The 20,544-nt window shown below is 39.9% G+C and overlaps 1 protein-coding gene across 1 annotated transcript; it reads left to right on the top strand.

Annotated features, from left to right (window-relative positions):
* Positions 1 to 5,291: 5,291 nt before the first annotated feature.
* Positions 5,292 to 20,498, top strand: LOC310649948 (olfactory receptor 6X1-like; the record flags this gene model as incomplete). Its single annotated transcript, XM_083378780.1, has 5 exons — positions 5,292 to 5,354; positions 10,246 to 10,734; positions 11,106 to 11,437; positions 17,324 to 17,483; positions 20,466 to 20,498. 5 exons carry the CDS (start codon positions 5,292 to 5,294, stop codon positions 20,496 to 20,498), a joined length of 1,077 nt encoding a protein of 358 aa, XP_083234906.1.
* Positions 20,499 to 20,544: the final 46 nt, after the last annotated feature.

The raw sequence follows: 20,544 nt of genomic DNA, 5'->3' as shown, positions 1-20,544 counted from the left end.
ATCTATTGTCATTTGTATCTGTTGTAACATTATGTACATTTCCTCCTGGAAAGTATTTGACTTGCCTTGAAATATTGCTTCTGGAGGTCTTTGATATTCCAGACTAAATCTTTCAGGGGTAAATATTGAGTGTGGTGTCCTGTCATTTTTTGATGTGTATGATATCCATGTTGTCTCTGCCCTTCAAATAGTCTTTAATCTCTATAAATAGTTATTCAACCTATCAGTCTCAGAGTCGCACAACCAATCTCATATAGCTCTTATCTTTATATATGGTTTTTATAGTCCAATATATTTCCAATTATCAAGGCCTCAGTGAAGGCAGTATTTTGTAACTTTTTTTTAATTCAGGGATCAACTATCAATCAATCAAAGTTGCAATTCAGTATGTTTAGCCACCTTAAATCCTTCCAGTAAATTCTCCCCTAAAAGATTAGCCAAGAGCCAAAGTTTTTCTTCTTCTGTGAACAATTCTTTAATTTAGACAACAGACACTTTTTAATCTTATCTTACTGAGCATTTGAAGAGTCTTTGAAGAGTTAATAAACCATAGACATAATCAACTTTAGGAATGGTCCTGCAAGTTTTGCCCGAATAAAGCTAGGGATGACTCATGCTGATTCAAAATAATTTATTCTTGGCTTTGTCTATGAATACTTATGGAAATTGAGAGATAAATATCTCTAGAAATGGTGTCACAAACGTTTGTAGAAAATTAAACCCTACCTCAGGATAGGTTTTATTTAATTTTGTCATTTAAATTATCCTCTGACAGAGTCAAATTTCAAAATGTTTATCCCCCTCTGTTGTCCTTCTATATCTGCTAGCTTCATTTCAGAAACTGAATTGAGTAATACTCTTGATTCCAGGTATAATTTTTTATGTGCTCCTCTATTAAGCAAAACTCTTAGAATTTATTAAAAAGCATAAAATCTAGAGGTGGAAGAGGCCGTCTGAGTATTGAGTTCACTCCCCTACTTAATTTAAAACTCAAAATTTAATTATTGCGGGAAGTTTCTCCCCCCCCCCCCAGAATAAAAAATATTCTACAGGATATAAAAAGAGGCAGGATAGAATATTTCCCCTAAAGGAGAAGAGGAGAAAAATCTTAACAAAGGCAGAAAGCAGCCCCAGTCTTCTTGTTATAGGAAAGTAGCCTCAAGCAGAAGCTTGAAGAAGCTACTCTTTAGGAATGAATAGTTTGCATCCATTCAGAAAGCTGGGCCACACAATTCATAACCAAAGAACATCCAGAAACCCTAAATAAGCAACACAATTTGTTGTTGTTGTTAGTTGCGAAGTCGTGTCCGACCCATCGCAACCCTATGGACAATGTTCCTCCAGGCCTTCCTTTCCTCTACCATCTTCTGGAATCCATTTAAGCTCATGACTACTGCTCCAGTGACTCCATTCAGCCACCTCATTCTCTGTCGTCCCCTTCTTCTCTTGCCCTCAATCTTTCCCAGCATTAGGATCTTCTTCAGTGAAAGCAACACAATAGGCAAGGCCAAACTGACATGATTAGCCCAGACAAACAAAACATCTAGAATTTGCATTTCCCCTCTTGTCTGTAGAGCCAGCGATGACCCTTACATGACCCTGTAAGAATTGGTAACAGCAATTAAAATATTAAAGGATATATTCTTACAGAAAAGCGGACATCTCAATCACAAATTCCCAAAGAATGTATAACCCCCCCCCCTCTCTCCATTTTGTCAGCCATCTCAGAAACATGCTGCTGGTCACTAGTTTCTGGCTCCCAAATAAACAGAGACCTTCTTTCCTGCAACCTGCTTCCATTTTATTCCAGCTTCTTTCTCCCAGCTTGGAAGCAGATCTGATTTTTCTACCAACATTATCCTAGGTTCATCTTTAATAATAATAATAATAATAATAATAATAATAATAATAATAATAATAATAATAATAATAATAATAATAATAATAATAATAATAATAATGGCCTCCTTTGAAACACATTTCATGACGGTGGGACCCCCACCAGTCTAGTTTATTGGTTTCTCTTCCGATGTGCTGTTTCTCTTCAACTTTCTCCAATATTTAACTGGAATCTGTCTTCCTGTCATTTAAATTCCCAATTCTCTGTCCTGCTCTCAGGATTTAGAGAGAGGGAATGAGGGAAGAAAAGAGAAACACTTCTTGATGTCATTCTTGCTGAAAATAACAAGGAGTAAAGTGTCAGCAAGGGTTTGTGCATTTTGACCACAGGTGTAGCACACAATTGCATCAGCTGCAGCATTTCTATGATGGCATCATGAGCCATGTTGTTTAGTTGTCATGGTAGTCACTACTGAACACCTACAGAAAATCATTTCCAGGATTTTTGTCCAGCTTAAAATGTGCTGTTGTTTTTCTAGCTGTTTCTGCTATTTTTCTAAGGATATCTCTGTGACTCTATAGCTTGAAGCTGATTATATTTACTTGAAGCCATACTTAATGTCTATGGAGAATCTCAGTCATCCAGGTATGGTTATCCCAAAGGTGCTTTTTCATGAGGCAGCCATGCTTAAGTATCCATGAAAGGCTATATTGTTGAGTCTGTGACTTTAATCAAGGGGCCACAAACCCCCCACCCCACCCCTGTCCTGAATATTTAATATACTATGGAGAAAAAACCCGCTGTGTAGCCTTGTGTGGGAGACACAGGGCCTCACACAACCATGGGACTGGTTGGCCCCCATGAGAAATATCCTCCCCCCGCCACCTGTATTAACAACTGTTAAGCTCTCCATTTTGGAACTCTCCATCTTTTGCAATTTTATAATGTTTCACTTTTTTAAAAAAAATATCTTAAATTATTCTGTTTTTAATGCTTAGTTTTATTGATTAACTTGCATACCATCCAGAGTCCCTCTCAGGGGGATATGGTAGGTTTAAAAATATGGAATATAATAAATAAAAATTTCAGTAATGGAGAAGAGAGATAATTCTTGAAAAAAGTATCCACTAAAATGTAAAATGTCTTATTCTCAATGTTCCCCCCCCACTTATAAACATTGCCTGAATAAAATCTCAACTGTTGTCCTTTGTTTAATTTCCCCAATGTAATCTCTTTGAGAAGATGGAAGAAGGGGAAGTGAAAATCCTAACAAAATAATAAAATAATGGCTCTAATGAATTCCTTCCCTGAAAATATTTGCACGATTAATAACAGATCCATATGTTGGTGTGGAGGTTAATAGTTAATCCAAATAAGATCACCTTTGAGTTACGCTATTCAAATCATAAATTTTAGGCACAAAGACTGGATACTCATGGGAAATTAGAAAGACATGTCCTCAGAGATGGTATCCTAACTTACTGCAGGAAATGAACAAGTTTTCTATGATGCAATCTTTTGAAACTGCATTAAATGTTAAGGACAATATTTTAAAGAAGTAAATAGGATTTTCTCAAAGGCAGACCATGTTGTCATCTGTGGGCAGATCAGTGACTGATTTGATATTGAGATGGAGTAAAAGAACACATGAAGAAGAGATGAAAGGGTAAGGAATAACAGATGAGAAACTCAAGGTAAGTGGCAGAAAGGTTTATGCCTTTTGCCAATTGTAAAAGCACAAAAGGATTCCCTGCATTAATAGTTTACATTTATTATTGGGTAAAATCACTTCTTTGATTAATGAAAAGAGAAGATCTATATTTATGGCTAAATGGAAAGCTCTTATAGACATTTGCATGTAACAAAGAAAGTATTTATGATTTGTGTTTTCAATGGTTAGACAAAAACTAACACAAGTGTGAGGTTTTGTGTGTGTGTATGTGTGTAATCATAAAGGTAATTTTGTAATCACACTTGTATTTGCTGCAAAGGAAAGTAGAAGCTTTTTCTTCCTACTTTTTATCCTTTTGTTTTCCATTTTATTTTTTCCCCTAATCTCTTTCTCTCTGTGTTCTCTTTATTCTATATTAATTTCTGTTAATTTTCATGTACTCTTCAAAATTAAATTCATAAACATATATGTATTACTTTACAATATATGTGTATTGGATTTTTGTTTTAATATGTAAACCTAAAATATTCTGAAGAATCCTTCCATTGGAACATAAAGTTCCCTTTAGAGGGCTCAAAATTTCCATGAAGACATTTAAACATAGACTAGTCCTCTGTCTGTAATGCACGTTCTGCAGGAATCCAATGCTGCTATTTAATTTCCAATAGGACTGGTTTCTTTCTCTTCTCCTATGCTTTTGACCCCATATTTTGTGGGATCCCATGGAGGGAACCTTTAAAATTCATGATTTTGGTTTCAACATCTTCTGTGATCCCAGCCAATCTTGTCTTGGTGGCAGGAATTTAAGAAAACTTTAGTACGAACTTAGCTTTTTTCATAGCATGCTTTTATAACAAAGCTAGCACCATAAGAAATAATTGAAAGAAATATAGCAAAAAGTTGACTCAATTCAAATTCTGATTGCTTTGGTAGCTAAATAAAAGAATGGATTTGACCAACTGTACAAGACCTGCAGATTTCCTCCTTGTTGGATTGTCAACTTTTGGGAGTATGGAAAGCATGATGTACACCAGTGTCTTTCTGCTCTATCTTCTGAGTCTGATGGGCAACGGGCTCATCATTATGATGGTAATTGTGGACCACCACCTGCAGAAACCTATGTATTTCTTCCTTAGCAACCTTTCTTTTATAGACATTGGACATACCACATCCTTTATACCCAAGCTGTTGCTCAATTATCTCTCTGCTAGTAATTTCATCTGTTTTTATTGCTGTGTAATTCAGTTGTGCTTCTATTTCCTTTTTGGGGTCACTGAATTTTTCATCATCACTTTGATATCCTTGGACAGATATGTAGCCATTTGCCATCCTTTGAGATATGCCACTATCATGACTTCAGGGGTCTGCCTTAAGCTGGCAATAGCAGCCTGGTTTGGAGGATTTATCTCCATAATTGGTCAAGTAGTGATGATTGCAAACTTGCCCTACTGTACTTCCAACGTTATCAATCATTTCTTTTGTGATGTTGGACCTGTGTTGAAGATTGCAAGAGGAGATACACGTATTATTGAAACCCTTGGTTTCCTCGTTTCTGTGGTTGTGATTATGTCCTCTTTGCTTTTCACCCTCATTTCTTACCTGTTCATCATCTTCACCATTTTTCGAATGCCTTCCTGACAGCAGAGGGCTTTCTCCACATGTGCTTCCCATCTGATTGTGGTTTTTATTTTGTATGGGTCAGTCTTTTTTGTCTACCTAAGGCCAACGGTCAAGAACTCTTCCTTCAGGGTAATGAAGGTTGTCTCCATTGTGTACACTATGATCACCCCAGTGCTCAATCCTTTCATCTATACCATTAGGAACAATGAAGTGAAAGATTCTGTACGTAGAATGATTGGAAGAAAGATTCTAGCTCTCCCCTGTGTTAAAAGGAATGGGAATTGATTCCATTTCCAAGCAGAGTTCCTAAAGATAAGTTCTAAACTTTTATGTCTTTTGCAGGACTCCTCTATTTGCATTCCTTCCACTTGGGGGAATGTCAGAAATATGAATCAATATGGTTGAAATATTTCACCATGCCTACCATAAAAAAGAAGGAAGTTGTGAGTAATGTTTTGTTGTTGTTAGTTGTGAAGTCATGTCCAACCCATTGCGACCCTATGGACAGCATTCCTCCAGGCCTTCCTGTCCTCTACCATCTTCTGGAGTCCATTTAAGCTCATGCCTACTGCTTCAGTGACTCCATCCAGCCACCTCATTCTCTGTCGTCTCCTTCTTCTCTTGCCCTTAATCTTTCCCAGCATTAGGCTCTTCTCCAGGGAGTCCTTCCTTCTCACTAGGTGGCCAAAGTATTTGAGTTTTAGCTTCAGGATCTGGCCTTCTAAAGAGCAGTCAGGGTTGATCTCCTCTAGGACTGACTGGTTTGATCACCTTGCAGTCCAAGGGACTCGCAGGAGTCTTCTCCAGCACCAGAGTTCAAAGGCCTCAATTCTTTGGCGCTCAGCCTTTTTTATGGTCCAAATTTCACTGCCATACATTGCAACTGGGAAGACCATAGCCTTGACTATACACACTTTTGTTGACAGGGTGATGTCTCTGCTTTTTAGTGTGCTGTCTAGATTTGCCATGGCTTTCCTCCCCAGGAACAAGTGTCTTTTAATTTCTTGGCTACAGTCCCCATCTGCAGTGATCTTGGAGCCCAGGAAAATAAAATCTGTCACTACCTCCATTTCTTCCCCATCTATTTGCCAGGAATTGAGAGGGCTGGATGCCATGATCTTGGTTTTCTTAATGTTTAGTTTCAACCTAAGTTTTGCACTCTCCTTCTTCACTCGCAACAAGAGGCTCTTTAGTTCCTCTTCACTTCCCTCCTATTAATGTTTAATAGGAGGGAAACACGTTCTTTTCTGTCTATGGAGATTCTCAGTCATCCAGATCATGGTTGTCCCAAAGGTGCTTTTTCAGGAGGCAACTGGATTTTCTTGTCAACAACCCACTCCTTCCACCTCCTTTACATGGGTGTTGTTGTGGGGGAAAAGAGGGAGGAGAGAGTTCCTGGTACATTGTCTTGTAGTCCTGGAGAAAAGTCAGGGTAGAAATCTAGCAAACAAGGAAAAAATATCACTCATTCATTTCCATCATTCTTCATAGCTGAGTAGCACTATCTGTAGTGTTTCAATTTATAGGAATTGTCTATATAAAATTAGTAATTGCTTTGTGGCTTTTATGAGAGGAGCAAATGGAACCCCAAAATTTGTGGGAATTGGTGTTGAAGAAAGAGATCACCAGCATTCATTCTTACAAGCACATAATACACAATGCTAAGCTCAAGCACAAGACTCAAATCTGAGGGTGCCTTGTTCCCTCATCTCTCATCACTATATTTCAATTAAATTCTCCAATTCACACTTTCCAACTAAGCTACATTCAGGCATTTCAGATTCTTCTTTCCAAATGAACAAATCCTTCTTGGCTAAAAACCAAATCTGCTTATAGTTGTGGAGATTTCTCCTCCCTGTCCCATCCAGTTTGATGTTTGTGGAGATTCTCAATCATCCAGGTCATGGTTGTCCCAAAGTTGCTTTTTCAGAAGGCAACTGGACTTTCTTGTTTTTCCTTGAAGATATTTCACTTCTCATCCAAGAAGCTTCTTCAGCTCTAACTGGATGGTGGGGAATGGAAGGATTTATATTCCTTGCAGGCAGCTGTTCTTTGCCTTCTTTTAGAGAGTCATTGAGGTCATTTGGAGGTTTATCTGTGTCCTCAGGGTCACCTGGGTAGTTAAAATGTGTGTGGAGCTTTTTTGGCTGCAGGATGTTCAACATTGAAGAGAACCAGGGCAGAAAACAGTATCATTTACACATAGGAGAACATATCTGTAGAGCTTTACATATGTTACAAATGCATGTGCTCTTTTTGTATGAAGTGAACACATAGAACCCAGAAAATGATAGGGGTGAGGAACAGAAAAAAAAGTGTCTCAAAATTTATTGAGTTCTTTGAACTATCTTGGAAGACTTAATAATATATAGAAGACTGTACTTCTGGAAATAGCACTTGAAAGTTAATCCAAAGAGAAGTGGGCAATGGTCACGCTGATGCAAGATAATCTACTCTTGCCATTAATCTGTGGATACTAATGGAAACAGAGAGACCTTTTCAACCTTCTGTACAAAATGAAGCATTGTGTCAGTGAAGGTTTCACACTTACTCTTTTTGCAGTAGGAGAAGAATGGTAATTAAACCAACTATACAAAAAAATGCTTAAAGGTTTATTCTTGTTGGTGTGCCTCCAGAGGACTCCCTATTTTGGAATGGCGCTTGACATTCAATCTAAAGCATATCAGTCTTCAGTATATTCTACGTAGACTGCTAAGATAATCATGGGAAATTAATTCAAACATCCTTAGAGACTGTACTCCAAGCTTCTCTAGAGAAGAAGTAAATAAACCTTCTATTGTGCCAACCACTACATGCTCTTTAAATGTCAAGGATAATACTGTATTTCTAAGAAGTCTACCATTTTCCCCTGAACACATGATGAATCATTTTCTATGCTTCTTGAAAACATTGTCTTCATAAATGGATAGAGAGATGGAATGAAAGTTGCTTGGAGAAGTCAAGGATGGTAATGAAGTAAGAACAATCCAAGGTAAAAGTGGAGAGATCTTTAGATCCACCATTTCACTGCAAAATCAGCTATGACTTTTAGCATCTAATCCACCCCTACAAACAGAGAGAAACATCTTAGCTTTTATATTTCTATAGCTCTTTATTTACTTCCATATTTCTATCACAAACCATGTTTTGTTTTTCCATATTTTATTCCTCTCTTCTTTAGATAATTAAAAATGCAAAGTTCCTGCACAGAATGTAGCCTGTGGTCCATTGGTCTCATATATCATTTGTTTAAAGATGTTTTCTAAAATAATTTATTTATTTATTTATTTATTTTATTGGATTTGTATACCGCCCTATTCCCGTAGGACTCAGGGCGGTTTACAGGGCAGTTAAAACCATGAATACAAAAAATTAAAAACAATTAAAACAATTAAATTAGATTCAAGCCCCAAGAGTAAATCTAAAACCCAGTTAAATTAACAACCCCATAGTCTGGACCAAACAGATCGAAGAGCCAAGTTTTCAGGTCCCGGCGAAATGAGCGAAGGTCGGGGGCAGTCCTAAGTTCTGTGGGTAGTTGGTTCCATAGGGCTGGCACACCCACAGAGAACGCCCTTCCCCTGGGAATAACCCGCCGGCATTCATTAACCGGCGGTACCCTGAGAAGGCCCTCCCTGTGGGGGCGCACAGGACGATGGGAAGATGTACATTATGTATAAGAAGATGTATATTTATGTACATTATGTTCATATAAAATAGATATATACTTTTATAAAACATCTGTTGAGCAGTCCTTGCTTTTAATATGAGCAATGAAGGGTGAATAGCTAACTTGTTTAATGTATTGGTTCAAAGATGCAACATTATGTAAGTAAACATTCAGATGGGGTCTAAATTTATTTCTGAGGGTCCTTGCTGCTCTGTTTGCTTGGTTGTTTTCTTGCAGATGTTTCATTATCCAAATTAAGTAACATCATCAGTGCTAGTATTTATTTCTTCCCATTCTTGAGGGCATCACAAATAAAGATTGGGATAGGGGATCCCATACCAGTTACATTATTAAGTCTGCCACAATGAATTGACTTTGTATCATGATGTGTTTCAATAAAGTATGTTCTTAAGCCTTTTCCTTGGGTTGTTGCACACACCGTGATGTGGCATTGTGGTTGAGCAGTTGGTCAGGGAATGGATAAGCTCAGATTCAAGTCCTTTGTCTGGAGAGCTCACAAGTGATCATGGGTCAACCACATCTCATACATAGAATATTATATTATGACTTCCTAGCATAGACACACATCCACCCCCTCCCATCAGAGAAACATCTTGGCTCTTATATTTCTAGAGCCCTTTATTTACTCTCATATTTCTATTACACCCCATGTTTTGTTTCTCAGTGTTTTATTCCTCTTTTCTTTAGATAGATAGATGATAGATAGATAGATAGATAGATAGATAGATAGATAGATAGATAGATAGATAGATAGATAGATAGGTAGGTAGGTAGGTAGGTAGATAGATAGATAGATAGATAGATAGATAGATAGATAGATAGATAGATAGATAGATAGATAGATAGATAGATAGATATAAGCTTTATTCTCATTTTTTTACTGTGGGCACAATGGCACACATTAAAAATGAAATTTAGTCCCTTGTTCTCAAAGTGTAAACATATATAACACACATTTAAACATACTATATGTAACATGTGTATAGATCTACACCCTTACATATAAGTAACATATAAATATCAATCACTGTCCATCTTGAATACATAATGGAAGGAGGAAGCTTTAGAGTTCACAAGGTTAATATTGTATGGTAATTAATAATGCAAAGAAAGTTCCTGCACTTTATGGAACTCTTGCCATCCCAGATTTCTCAAATTCTAATCTGAATAAAAACATTTTATCTGTCGGCTACATCTTGCAAAGAGGTCATTATATTTTCAAGATTACCCAAACGACAAATTTCCCATAGTGACAAATTTCACACATGACAATAATCTCTAATAGTGTTTCTTTGGCCATGGCATCATGTGTTGGTGTTTTGTCTGTTGAGCTCATTATACTAGTTTCTGAAAAAAATACTTTATAAATTTGGCTAAATCTCAAGTCCATAATGATTCAATATTTTCCCTTTTTTTCAACAGAAGGAGAAGATGAATTTGGCCAACTCAACAAGAACAACTGAATTCATTCTTGTGGGGTTGCCACGTGTTTGGGGAATGGAAAGGGTGATGTATGCAAGTGTCTTTCTGCTCTACATCCTGTGTCTGATGGGCAATGGGCTCATCATTATGATGGTAGTCATGGATCACCATCTCCAGAAACCGATGTATTTCTTCCTTAGCAACCTTTCTTTCAAAGACATCGGACACACCACAACCTTTATACCTAAACTGCTGTTCAATTATCTCTTGGCTGATAATTCCATCTGTTTGTATTGCTGTGTGATACAATTGTGCTTCTATTTTCTTTTTGGAGTCACTGAATTTTTTATTATCAGCTTGATATCCTTGGATAGATACATAGCCATTTGCCATCCTTTGAGACACTCCACTATCATGACTTCAGGGATCTGCCTTAAGCTGGCAATAGGTGCCTGGTTTGGATGTTTTTTCTCCGTAATTTGTCAGGTGGTAATGATTGCAAGGGGATGTGGTCGCTCAGTGGGTTAGGATGCTGAGCCTGTCGATCAGAAGGTCGGCAGTTTGGCGGGTCGAATCCCGAGTGCCGCGTAGCAGAGTGAGCGCCTGTTACTCGTCCCAGCTTCTGCCAACCTAGCAGTTCGAAAGCACGTAAAAATGCAAGTAGAAAAATAGGGACCACTACAGTGGGAAGGTAACAGCGTTCCGTGCGCCTTTGGCGTCTACTCATGCCGGCCACATGACCACGGAGACGTCCTCGGACAAGCGCTGGCTCTTTGGCTTTGAAACGGAGATGAGCGCCGGCCCCTAGAGTCAGAAACGACTAGCACGCATGTGCGGGGGAACCTTTACCTTTACTAATGATTGCAAACTTGCCCTATTGTACTTCCAACATTATCAATCATTTCTATTGTGATGTTGGACCCATGTTGAAGATTGCAGGAGGAGATACCCATCTCATTGAAGCCCTTGGCTTCCTTGTTGCTGTGGTTGTGGTTGTGTCTTCCCTGGTTTTTACCCTCGTTTCGTACCTCTTCATCATCTACACCATTCTTCAAATGCCTTCAACCTCCAGACAGCAGAGGGCCTTTTCGACATGTGCTTCACATCTGGTTGTGGTCAGCCTTTTGTACGGGTCAGTCTTTTTTGTCTACTTAAGACCAACTATCAAGAATTCTTCTTTTAGTATGACGAAGTCTGTCTCCATATTGTATACTTTCATCACCCCTGTGCTCAATCCTTTCATCTACACCAGGGGTGTCCAAACTTTTTTCAAAGAGGGCCAGATTGGATGAAGTGAACATGCTGGAGGGCAGAACATTTTTCCGAACATTATAACAACCTCAAAATTCAGAGCTGTTTTCAAACAGGTACAATATTCTTGCATGAAAATACTCTTGGGCATGTCTGTGTGTTTGTGTGTGTGTGTGTGTGTGTGTGTCACTCCCAGGAGGCCCTCTAAGCATGGCCATCTGGAGGTGCATCCTCCCTCCCCTCCAAAGCATGCAGCACCCCCCGCCCTTCCCCGGACGTCGCCTTCGCCCAGGGGAGCCGGAGGGCTTCAGAACTGGGGCAGCTCCGGCGGCAAAGAAGGCGCGCCCTGATTCTCCCGGGCCAGGCCTGCCCCACCACTGCCTCACCTTCCTCCCTGCCGAGGAGAGAACCAGCGCCGCACGCCCCAACCCGCTAGCCGCACCCCGGTAGCCTCTGCCGCCCGCACTGGGCTCAGCGCCTCGCTGGGAAGGAGAGGTGCTCCTGCCCCGCCCAGCGGAGCTGCGGCTTACCTGGGCCGTGACTGGAAGGCATTCTGCACGTGCCCAGAGGCGCCACGCCCCTCCAATGCGGGCGGCCCCTCTCTTGAAACCAAAAAGCAGCTCTCCCCAATTTCTGTAAGCCTCCCTCCCCCTGCCGCCTTTCCCCTAAAGAACGCCACAGCCAGCTTTCCATGCAGGAGCCTTGCGCCCTCCGTGCGCCGGCTCCCTCGCCCGGTCAGCCCCTCCAGTCTTTCGCAGAAGAAATGGGCTGATAGATGTTGGTGGAAAGGACCCCCCCACCCTTGCCTCGCCTTGAGGCTGCTGAAGAGCCTCCAGCAATGACCCGACCTACTTCCCTCGCTTGCCTTCTCCAACTCCAAACTCGCGTGTCCTACGCTCGTCTTCCAAGTTTGGGCGGTGACGTCAGGATTGGGCTTCCGATGCAGCCCTCTCACCGCCCTCCCTCCTGTGGCAGACAGTCTTCTGCTTGCCGCCCTCAATCAGAAGGGAGGGCCGTGGGAGGGCCGCATTTACACAGAGCGGGGAGGGCTGTTAGAGGGCCGTATTAAACCGCCCCCCGGGCCGCAAATGGCCCGCGGGCCAGACTTTGTACATGCCTGATCTACACCATTAGGAACAATGAAGTGAAAGATTCTGTATGCAAAATGATAGGAAGAAAGGTTCCAGGTAAACTCTAATTACCTCCAACCCTAACCCTTGGTTAAATGAAATGGAGAGTGATTCCACTTTCCAACAGATTTCTTTTATATGAAATGTAAACCTGTAAACTGTCTTTTGACAGTTCTCTATATATGTCTTCCTGCAATTTGGGGAGTGCCAGGAGTATCAATCAAAGTTCTTATATTTGCCTAGTATAGCAAAGAGGTAAGAGTGAATAACATTCAAGAGGGAGTTAATGTTGTTGTTGTTTTATGAAAACTTTGTTCAAAAGCCTGTGTAAAATAAAATGAGGTTTTATTTTATTTTCATAATCAGTTGGGTTTCAGAGCAGGACGTAAGATTGAGACTGTATCAACCATGCTTGTCAGTGTTAAAATTGGGAAGGCATGGTGCAGGCATCCTAGTTCCCCTTCATCTCTAGCCTCATTCAGTGCTATCAATCATGGTATCCATCTGGATTACAGAAAGGATTGGTATGGATTGGTCATGACATTTCATGACATTCCTCTCCTTTTTCTATGGTTAGTTTCATATGCTGTTTAAAATTTACCCAAGGAAATTGGGTGTGGTCATCTTTCAGGTTGGAACAAGTAATATCCAAATACATATTTCAACCCTGGACTAACCAAATGATTTTTGTTAAGGTCATGTCCCAATTGACGTCTGAATGTGGAAGAATGGGCTGAGTTCAGTCGTAGAAAGACCCATTGCCAGAGATATTTTGACTTTATTGTCCCAGATATTTTGTCATCCCAAATGGGATTGCATTTCCATGTCTGGGCCTGGTGAGCTACTTGTATTTGCTATTTTGTTTTGAAATGTTTGAATATTGTGTGCCGCCAAGAGTTGTTACGGTGTTGGAGAACTTTAGAAACCAAATAAATAAATATGTAATGTTGTTATGTTGTTAGCTGCGAAGTCGTGTCCGACTCATCGTGACCCTATGGACAACATTCCTCCAGGCCTTCCTGTCCTAAGTAAATAAATACTGTCCCACTTTTTCTCCATAATATGCTTTGCTGATTTGCACAATTATGGTCCTTTTATAAATTATTTGTCTGAAGTAATATATTTTTAAACAAAAATAGAACCCAGAAATTTGTGGGATAGTGAGAGCTTATAGTGAAGGGGATTTTTTTTCCCAGTTAGACTTCTCTTATTTCCTCTCTTGATGCCTATTTGATATCTTGTTTTCTGGTTTGGAAAACGGTTTTTCAAATAATGAATTAAAACTTTCCCAGAATGTAGCGTATGGTCCATTTGCCTAACATATCCCTTGTTTAAAGAAGTTCTCTGAAAGAATGCAAATTTATGTACATTAGGTTCAGAAAATAGATATACACTTTTATAAAAACATCTGTTGAGCATCCCTTGCTTTTAATATGAACAATGAAGGGTGAATAGCTAACTTTTCTTTAACATATTAGTTCAAAGATACAACGTTATGTAAGCAAACATTGAGATGGAGTCTAAATTTATTTCTGAGTGTCCTTGGTGCTCTCTGTGCTTGGTTGTTTTCCTGCAGATGCTCCATTATTTATTTATTTATTTTTATTTATTAATTTTATTTGTATACCGCCCTTCTCCTGAAGGACTCAGGGCGGTGAACAGGGCAGTACATGTTAAAAGACAAAATACAAAAATTAAAAGAGATTAAACAAAATGCCCACAACTCTTACAATAGGTTAAAACACAATTAAAAGTAATAAAACCCAACCCCATCCCATCAGGCCAGGCCAGCTTGTTCAAAGAGATAAGTCTTTAGATCGCGCCGGAAGGAGCGCAGGTCGGGTGCAATCCGGAGCTCAACCGGAAGACGATTCCATAAATCCGGCATGCCCAAATCAAGTAACATCATCGGTGCTATAATTGTTTCTTCCTATTCTTGAGGGCATCACAAATGAAGATTGGGGTTGGGGGATTCCATACCAGTTGCATCATTAAGGATCATAATGAATTGACTTTGTATCATGATGTGTATCAGCAAAGTATGTTTTTAAGCCTTTTCCTTGGGTTGCTCTACACACCATGGTGTGCTATTGTGGTCAGGGAATGGATTTGTCCTGAGAGTTCATAAGTGACCTTGAGTCAATCACTTCCCATACAGAGAATACACCTTATGTGGAAATGTTGAAAAGCATATCAATCTGACAGGAAGAAAATCACTCTTAACATTCTTGTCCTTCTATTCTCTAAAGTAGTGTCATTTACACATAGGAGAGCATCTATGCAGAAATTTTCAAAAGTTACAAATACATGGATTTACTTTCTATGTGGAGAAGAAATGAAATCTGGAATGGAAAGAGTGGATAACAGAAAAGAGTATCCTAAAGGAGAATCAAATTGGGAACCTTGACCCCTAAAATCCTTGTATATTGAAACATTTTCAAGTCTGTGTATGCTAACATCTTATTGATGAACTGAAGTGACTTACTCTGTCCTTTATAGATCTGGTATTTTGTGATCTCCACTCTTAAACAATGTTCTGCTGTGACACAGAATGATATCATAAAATTCCAAAGTTGGAAGGGGGCATTTGGGTCATTATATTCCACCCACCTGACTTTGGGACAAGAATCCAAACTTCAATATCCCAAAGAGATATCCAAATTCTGTAATTGGGAGTCCTCCTAGACTCACAGCTTTCCCTAGAAGACCATATAGTAGCTGTGACTAGGGGGGCCTTCGCCCAGGTCCGCCTGGTGCGCCAGTTGTGGCCCTATCTAGACCGGGATGCCTTATGTATGGCCACTCATGCGCTCGTGACCTCTCGTCTTGACTACTGCAACACTCTCTACATGGGGCTACCCTTGAAGACCACTCGGAGGCTCCAACTGGTGCAGAATGCAGCCGCGAGAGTTGTGTTGGGAGTTTCCCGACACTCCCATGTCACACCTCTGCTCCGTGAGCTGCATTGGCTTCCAGTTGTCTTCCAGGTGAGGTTCAAGGTGTTAGTAATGACCTACAAAGCCCTACATGGCATGGGTCCGGAATACCTTGGGGAGCACCTGCGCCCGGCTTCAATTTCCCTCCGCCCAGTACGCTCCCACAGAGAGGGCCTCCTCAGGGTGCCACCGGTCAAAGAATGCCGACTGGTGGCCCCCAGAGGGAGGGCGTTCTCTGTGGGCGCACCAGATTTATGGAACCATCTTCCGGTCGAGCTCCGGATGGCACCTGATCTCCGCTCCTTCCGGCGCGATCTTAAAACCCACCTTTTTTAACAAGCCGGCCTGACCTGATGGGATGGGGTTGGGTTTTATAAATTGGTCTTAACTTCTAATCCGTACTAATTTATTACGGGCATCGCTGTTTAATTACTTTTTAATAATTTTTAATTTTTGTATCTTGTTTTTATTATGTATTGCCCTGTTCACTGCCCTGAGTCCTTCGGGAGAAGGGCGGTATACAAATTAAATAAATAAATAAATAAATAAATAAATAAATAAATAAATAAATAAATAAATAAATAAATAATTCTGGGTTAAATACAAACACACATGAAGAAACGTCAGCCTTCAGTGCAGATGAATTAAGGAGAGATGTGAGTGGAACACAACACTGAATACTTCACAGTCACACACATTATAGGACAGAATTATCTACTACACGTCATAGGACGATAACATCCCAATGCAAAGGCCATGATTTTACCACCCTCATAATTCCAACCAGATATGCTTAAGCATATCAGTCTACAGAATTTTCTAGGTTCTCCTGCTTGATCAGGGGGCTGGACTAGAAAACCTCCAAGGTCCCTTCCAGATTCTATTCTATTCTATTCTATTCTATTCTATTCTATTCTATTCTATTCTATTCTATTCTATTCTATTCTATTCTATTCTATTCTATTCTATTCTATTCTATTCTATTTCCATATTTTCTATTCCATTCCATTCTCATATAACAGTCCAGATATATGGGATAGGCAGGATTGGAAAGACTAACTTAAATCTCAAAGCTGTCCAAGAATCTAATTAATTTCAGGAAGCTACTGATTCAGATTGAAACAAAATGCTGCAAGTCTGTGATTCAAGAACAAGAACCATATGGTAATAAATTCCCTGTGTTTCCCTTTCTTTGCTTCACACAGGGCTTTTTTTCTCATAGAACGCTCAGAACGGAGTTCCGGCACCTTTTTTGGATGGAATCTTGTAGGGTAGGCAAGGCGGGTTGTATGACATCTGTGAGTTCCGGCACCTTTCTCTTTAACAAAAAAGCACTGGCTTCACATATAGTGGATATCCTACCTTATTTATGTGGTATGGCCTGTTTCCTCCAATTGTTTATTTGTGCAACTGTTGGAAAATAGGCTGTATGAGAATCCTATGCCAAGGGTCTTAATTTATCTGTTAACATATTCCACTTAAAGGAATAAATATAAGCAAATTGTTGGATCTGACGTTGCTGAAATTAGAAATGTGCTGTGCAATCAAATCACAATGCACTTCAGTTACAATTCCGATAAGATTCGCTACAGAAACTCTGCTGGGATTCAGAATGAAGCCAAACTGGGTATTAGAATAATTGCTCTGGCTTCTCCTCTCTTTCAAATCCAGCTTCACTACTTTCTGAGAAACACCCATTTTATTAACAATGTGGGAGAAGACATGGTTTGTTTTTGTTGTTTTTGTTTTTTTAATGAAAAGGGGGACTTTGACCCAGGATACGAAATCTTCAACTTTGTCACCTTTCACAATCAATCTTTCCAGAGAGTTCCGGATTGGAAAGATGGTCTCCAAAGCTCCCTATGGGAAAAGGTTCACCACTGATAAAAGTGCCATTGTGTGGAATCACATGTTTCAGCAGGTGAGACATTTGGTCTACTCTAATTTGGTAGACTATCATTTGGAGGGGAAGAAATTCTTCCCCAATGATCTGAATGTCCAGAAATTTCAGTGATGGTATCCTGGAGCCTGGTGCTTTTGCTGAACATTTAGTATGGTCTTTATGAAGACCATCAACATGGAACTGAGTTGCATTTTGAAATTAATATGACATAAGAATATTTATACATATGCTTGTGCTTATCTAGTTTGATGAACATGCTACCATTTCTTTAAATAAATTACAATATATCTGCATTTTTGCAGTGAACAGAATAAAGATTAGGAGGAAATTGGTTTAAACTTGTGATGAATCTTTGTCATAAATACCATTTCTACATAAAATAATTAAGAGGAAGTGGTTATTTGTCTATCCAATTGACATTTCATACATAATGTAATCCTTCATTACTGCCTAGACCACAGGTTGCAAAACTCTCTAGATTGCTCTGATTTCAATTCTAGTAGAATCGAAACATTTTAGATATCTCCCACCAAAAACTGTCATGCTCTTTACTATCTATTTTTCTTATTGTACAAGAATAAAAGAGAATGGCTGTGTTGCCAAAATAACTCAGAACGTATCCTATGAATAGGAAGATTCTCTGTAAACATGGACACTCTCCAAAAGCATCTTGGGATATCTTGATATCAGAAGATTATGCATCCCCCTGAATGTACTAATTTCTCCTAATAAAATGGACAACTTGATCAACATCTTTATGAATCCTACTACTAAAACTTCTTTTATGTTGTTGTTTTCTTTAAAAAAAATATCCCAGGTACTTCCCTGTGCAAGATGTGTAGAGAGCTGCCGTCAGGGGTACAGCAGGCTTGTTCAGGAAGGAAAAGATACTTGTTGCTACAATTGTACACAATGTCCTGAAGGAAGAATTTCGAACAAAATGCATAAGTAAAGAGACAATTGGGAATTGAGAGCTTCCAAACTCATCTTTTCTTTATTCCTTCCAACTTTGGTATGCTATTTGGTTGAATAGGGGTAAAGTGCAGTAGATTCTTTTTTTTAAAAGTGGGTGTAATTTTAATGCTTGCATAAGTCCATTCTATTGTGATATCCTTTGCTAGGTTGAGAGTTATAGTTCTTTTCAGAGTCCTACCCTACTAATATTGAAAGTCAAAGGGATACGTTTGCATAATTGATAGCCCGGAATCTGTATTTAGCAATTTTTGAGAGTATTATTGTGTGAATGTCAAGAGGATTGTTGTTGTGATTCAGGGTCAGCCTGTGGGTTCGGCAGTTGGGTCGGACGATTCAGAGGAGGAGGAGGGGAGTGTTGAAGAGCTTGCTGATAATAATATTGAGGCTCCACAGAACCCTCAGCCAGGCCCCTCCCACCTGGTCACGACGCAGACCCAGCTGTGTGAGCCTGTCAGCGTGGATGAAGATGACCCACAGCTGGCCCTGTTGAAGGACGCCCGATGCAGGAGGCAGTCAATCAGGAGTAAACAGAGGAAGGCAATGGGGCACCTCGGAAGGAGGCAGAGAGAAGCCACGCCCTGAACTGTATAAAAGGGAAATGCGTGGGAGGGCTGGTTTGCTGAAGGCAACTGCTTGAATAGCTCCTTTTTCATGGTTCGTGTCTTGTTCTGTTTGCTTTTGTGTCCATAAATTTGGCAGGCTTAGTTCCAGCCTCTTGCCTTCTTGTAAAAGGGGTTGTCCCTGCCTTTTCTGCAGGGCCGGTAGCAGGCTGGTACAGAACAATTGTAAACTATACCACCAAGAATGGTTTCTCTCAGTTAGCTCTATATATTGTCCTATATAGTTGGAAATGACCAGGTCTTTTTCATGTTTCAGATGCAGACCAATGTGAGACATGCCCAGGAGATCACTATTTGAATGCAGAAAATGTCCAGTGCCTTCCCAAACGTTTCAGCTATTTATCCTATGGTGAACCTTTGGGGATCATTCTGATTTCCTTGATCGTTTTCTTTTCATCTGTCCTCATTTGGGTGGTAGTGACGTTTATTCTGCACTGGGACACCCCCATTGTCAAAGCTAACAACAGGAACATCACATGCATCCTTCTTTCCTCTCTCCTGCTGTGTTTTCTCTGCTCTCTGCTCTTCATAGATCAGCCTGGGGAGATGACTTGCTTTCTCAGGCAAACTGTGTTTGGCACCATTTTCTCTCTCTCAGTGTCTTGTAACTTGGCCAAGACCATGACTGTTGTTCTGGCCTTCTTGGCCTCAAAGCCAGGAAACCAAATGAGAAAATGGCTAGGAAAGAGACTGGCTGGGTCTGTCATTGCTCTCTGCTCATGTATTCAAGTTGTTATCTGTATGTTATGGTTGATTATGTGTGCTCCCTTCTCCGAATGGGACACGCATTCACAGATTGAAGAGATTATTGTTCAATGTAATGAAGGCTCATGATGCCATGTTTTACATTGTCCTTGGCTACTTTGGGTCTGCTGGCCACCATCAGTTTTACTGTGGGATTCTTTACCAGAAAATTGCCTGATACTTTTAATCAGTGCTTTTTTTGTAAAAGAAAAAGGTGCCGGAACTCACACATGTAATACAACCTGCCTTGCCTACCCTACAAGGTTCCATCCAAAACAGGTGCCGGAACTCCGTTCTGAGCATTCTATGAGAAAAAAAGCCCTGCTTTTAATGAAGCCAAACCTTCAGCAGTAATGGCTGCAGCAGCATAAACATTCTTTGTAGCTTGACAGCAATAGCAATAGCACTTAGACTTACATACCTCTCTATAGTGCTTTATAGCACTCTCTGAGCTGTTTACAAATGTCAGCATATTGCCCCCAACAATCTGGGTCCTCATTTTACCATCCTCAGGAAGATGGAAGGCTAAGTCAACTTTGAGCCAGTCGGGATCAAACTTCTGGCAGTAGACATCCTAACCACTGCACCATCATGGCTCTTATCTAGTATAACTTCCTAGATAATTGAAAATAGTTAATAATTAATTCCTACTCAATTTCAGTTTGTTTTAACGTTGGATGAACAGGCTGTTTAATAATCATGTGGTATTCAATTTAATCCCCAGTTTATTATAATATCTT

The sequence above is a fragment of the Vipera ursinii genome, assembly GCF_947247035.1.
Source record: "Vipera ursinii genome assembly, chromosome: Z".
Classification (NCBI taxonomy): domain Eukaryota; kingdom Metazoa; phylum Chordata; class Lepidosauria; order Squamata; family Viperidae; genus Vipera; species Vipera ursinii.
This window is presented reverse-complemented; position numbering and strand designations above follow the sequence as displayed.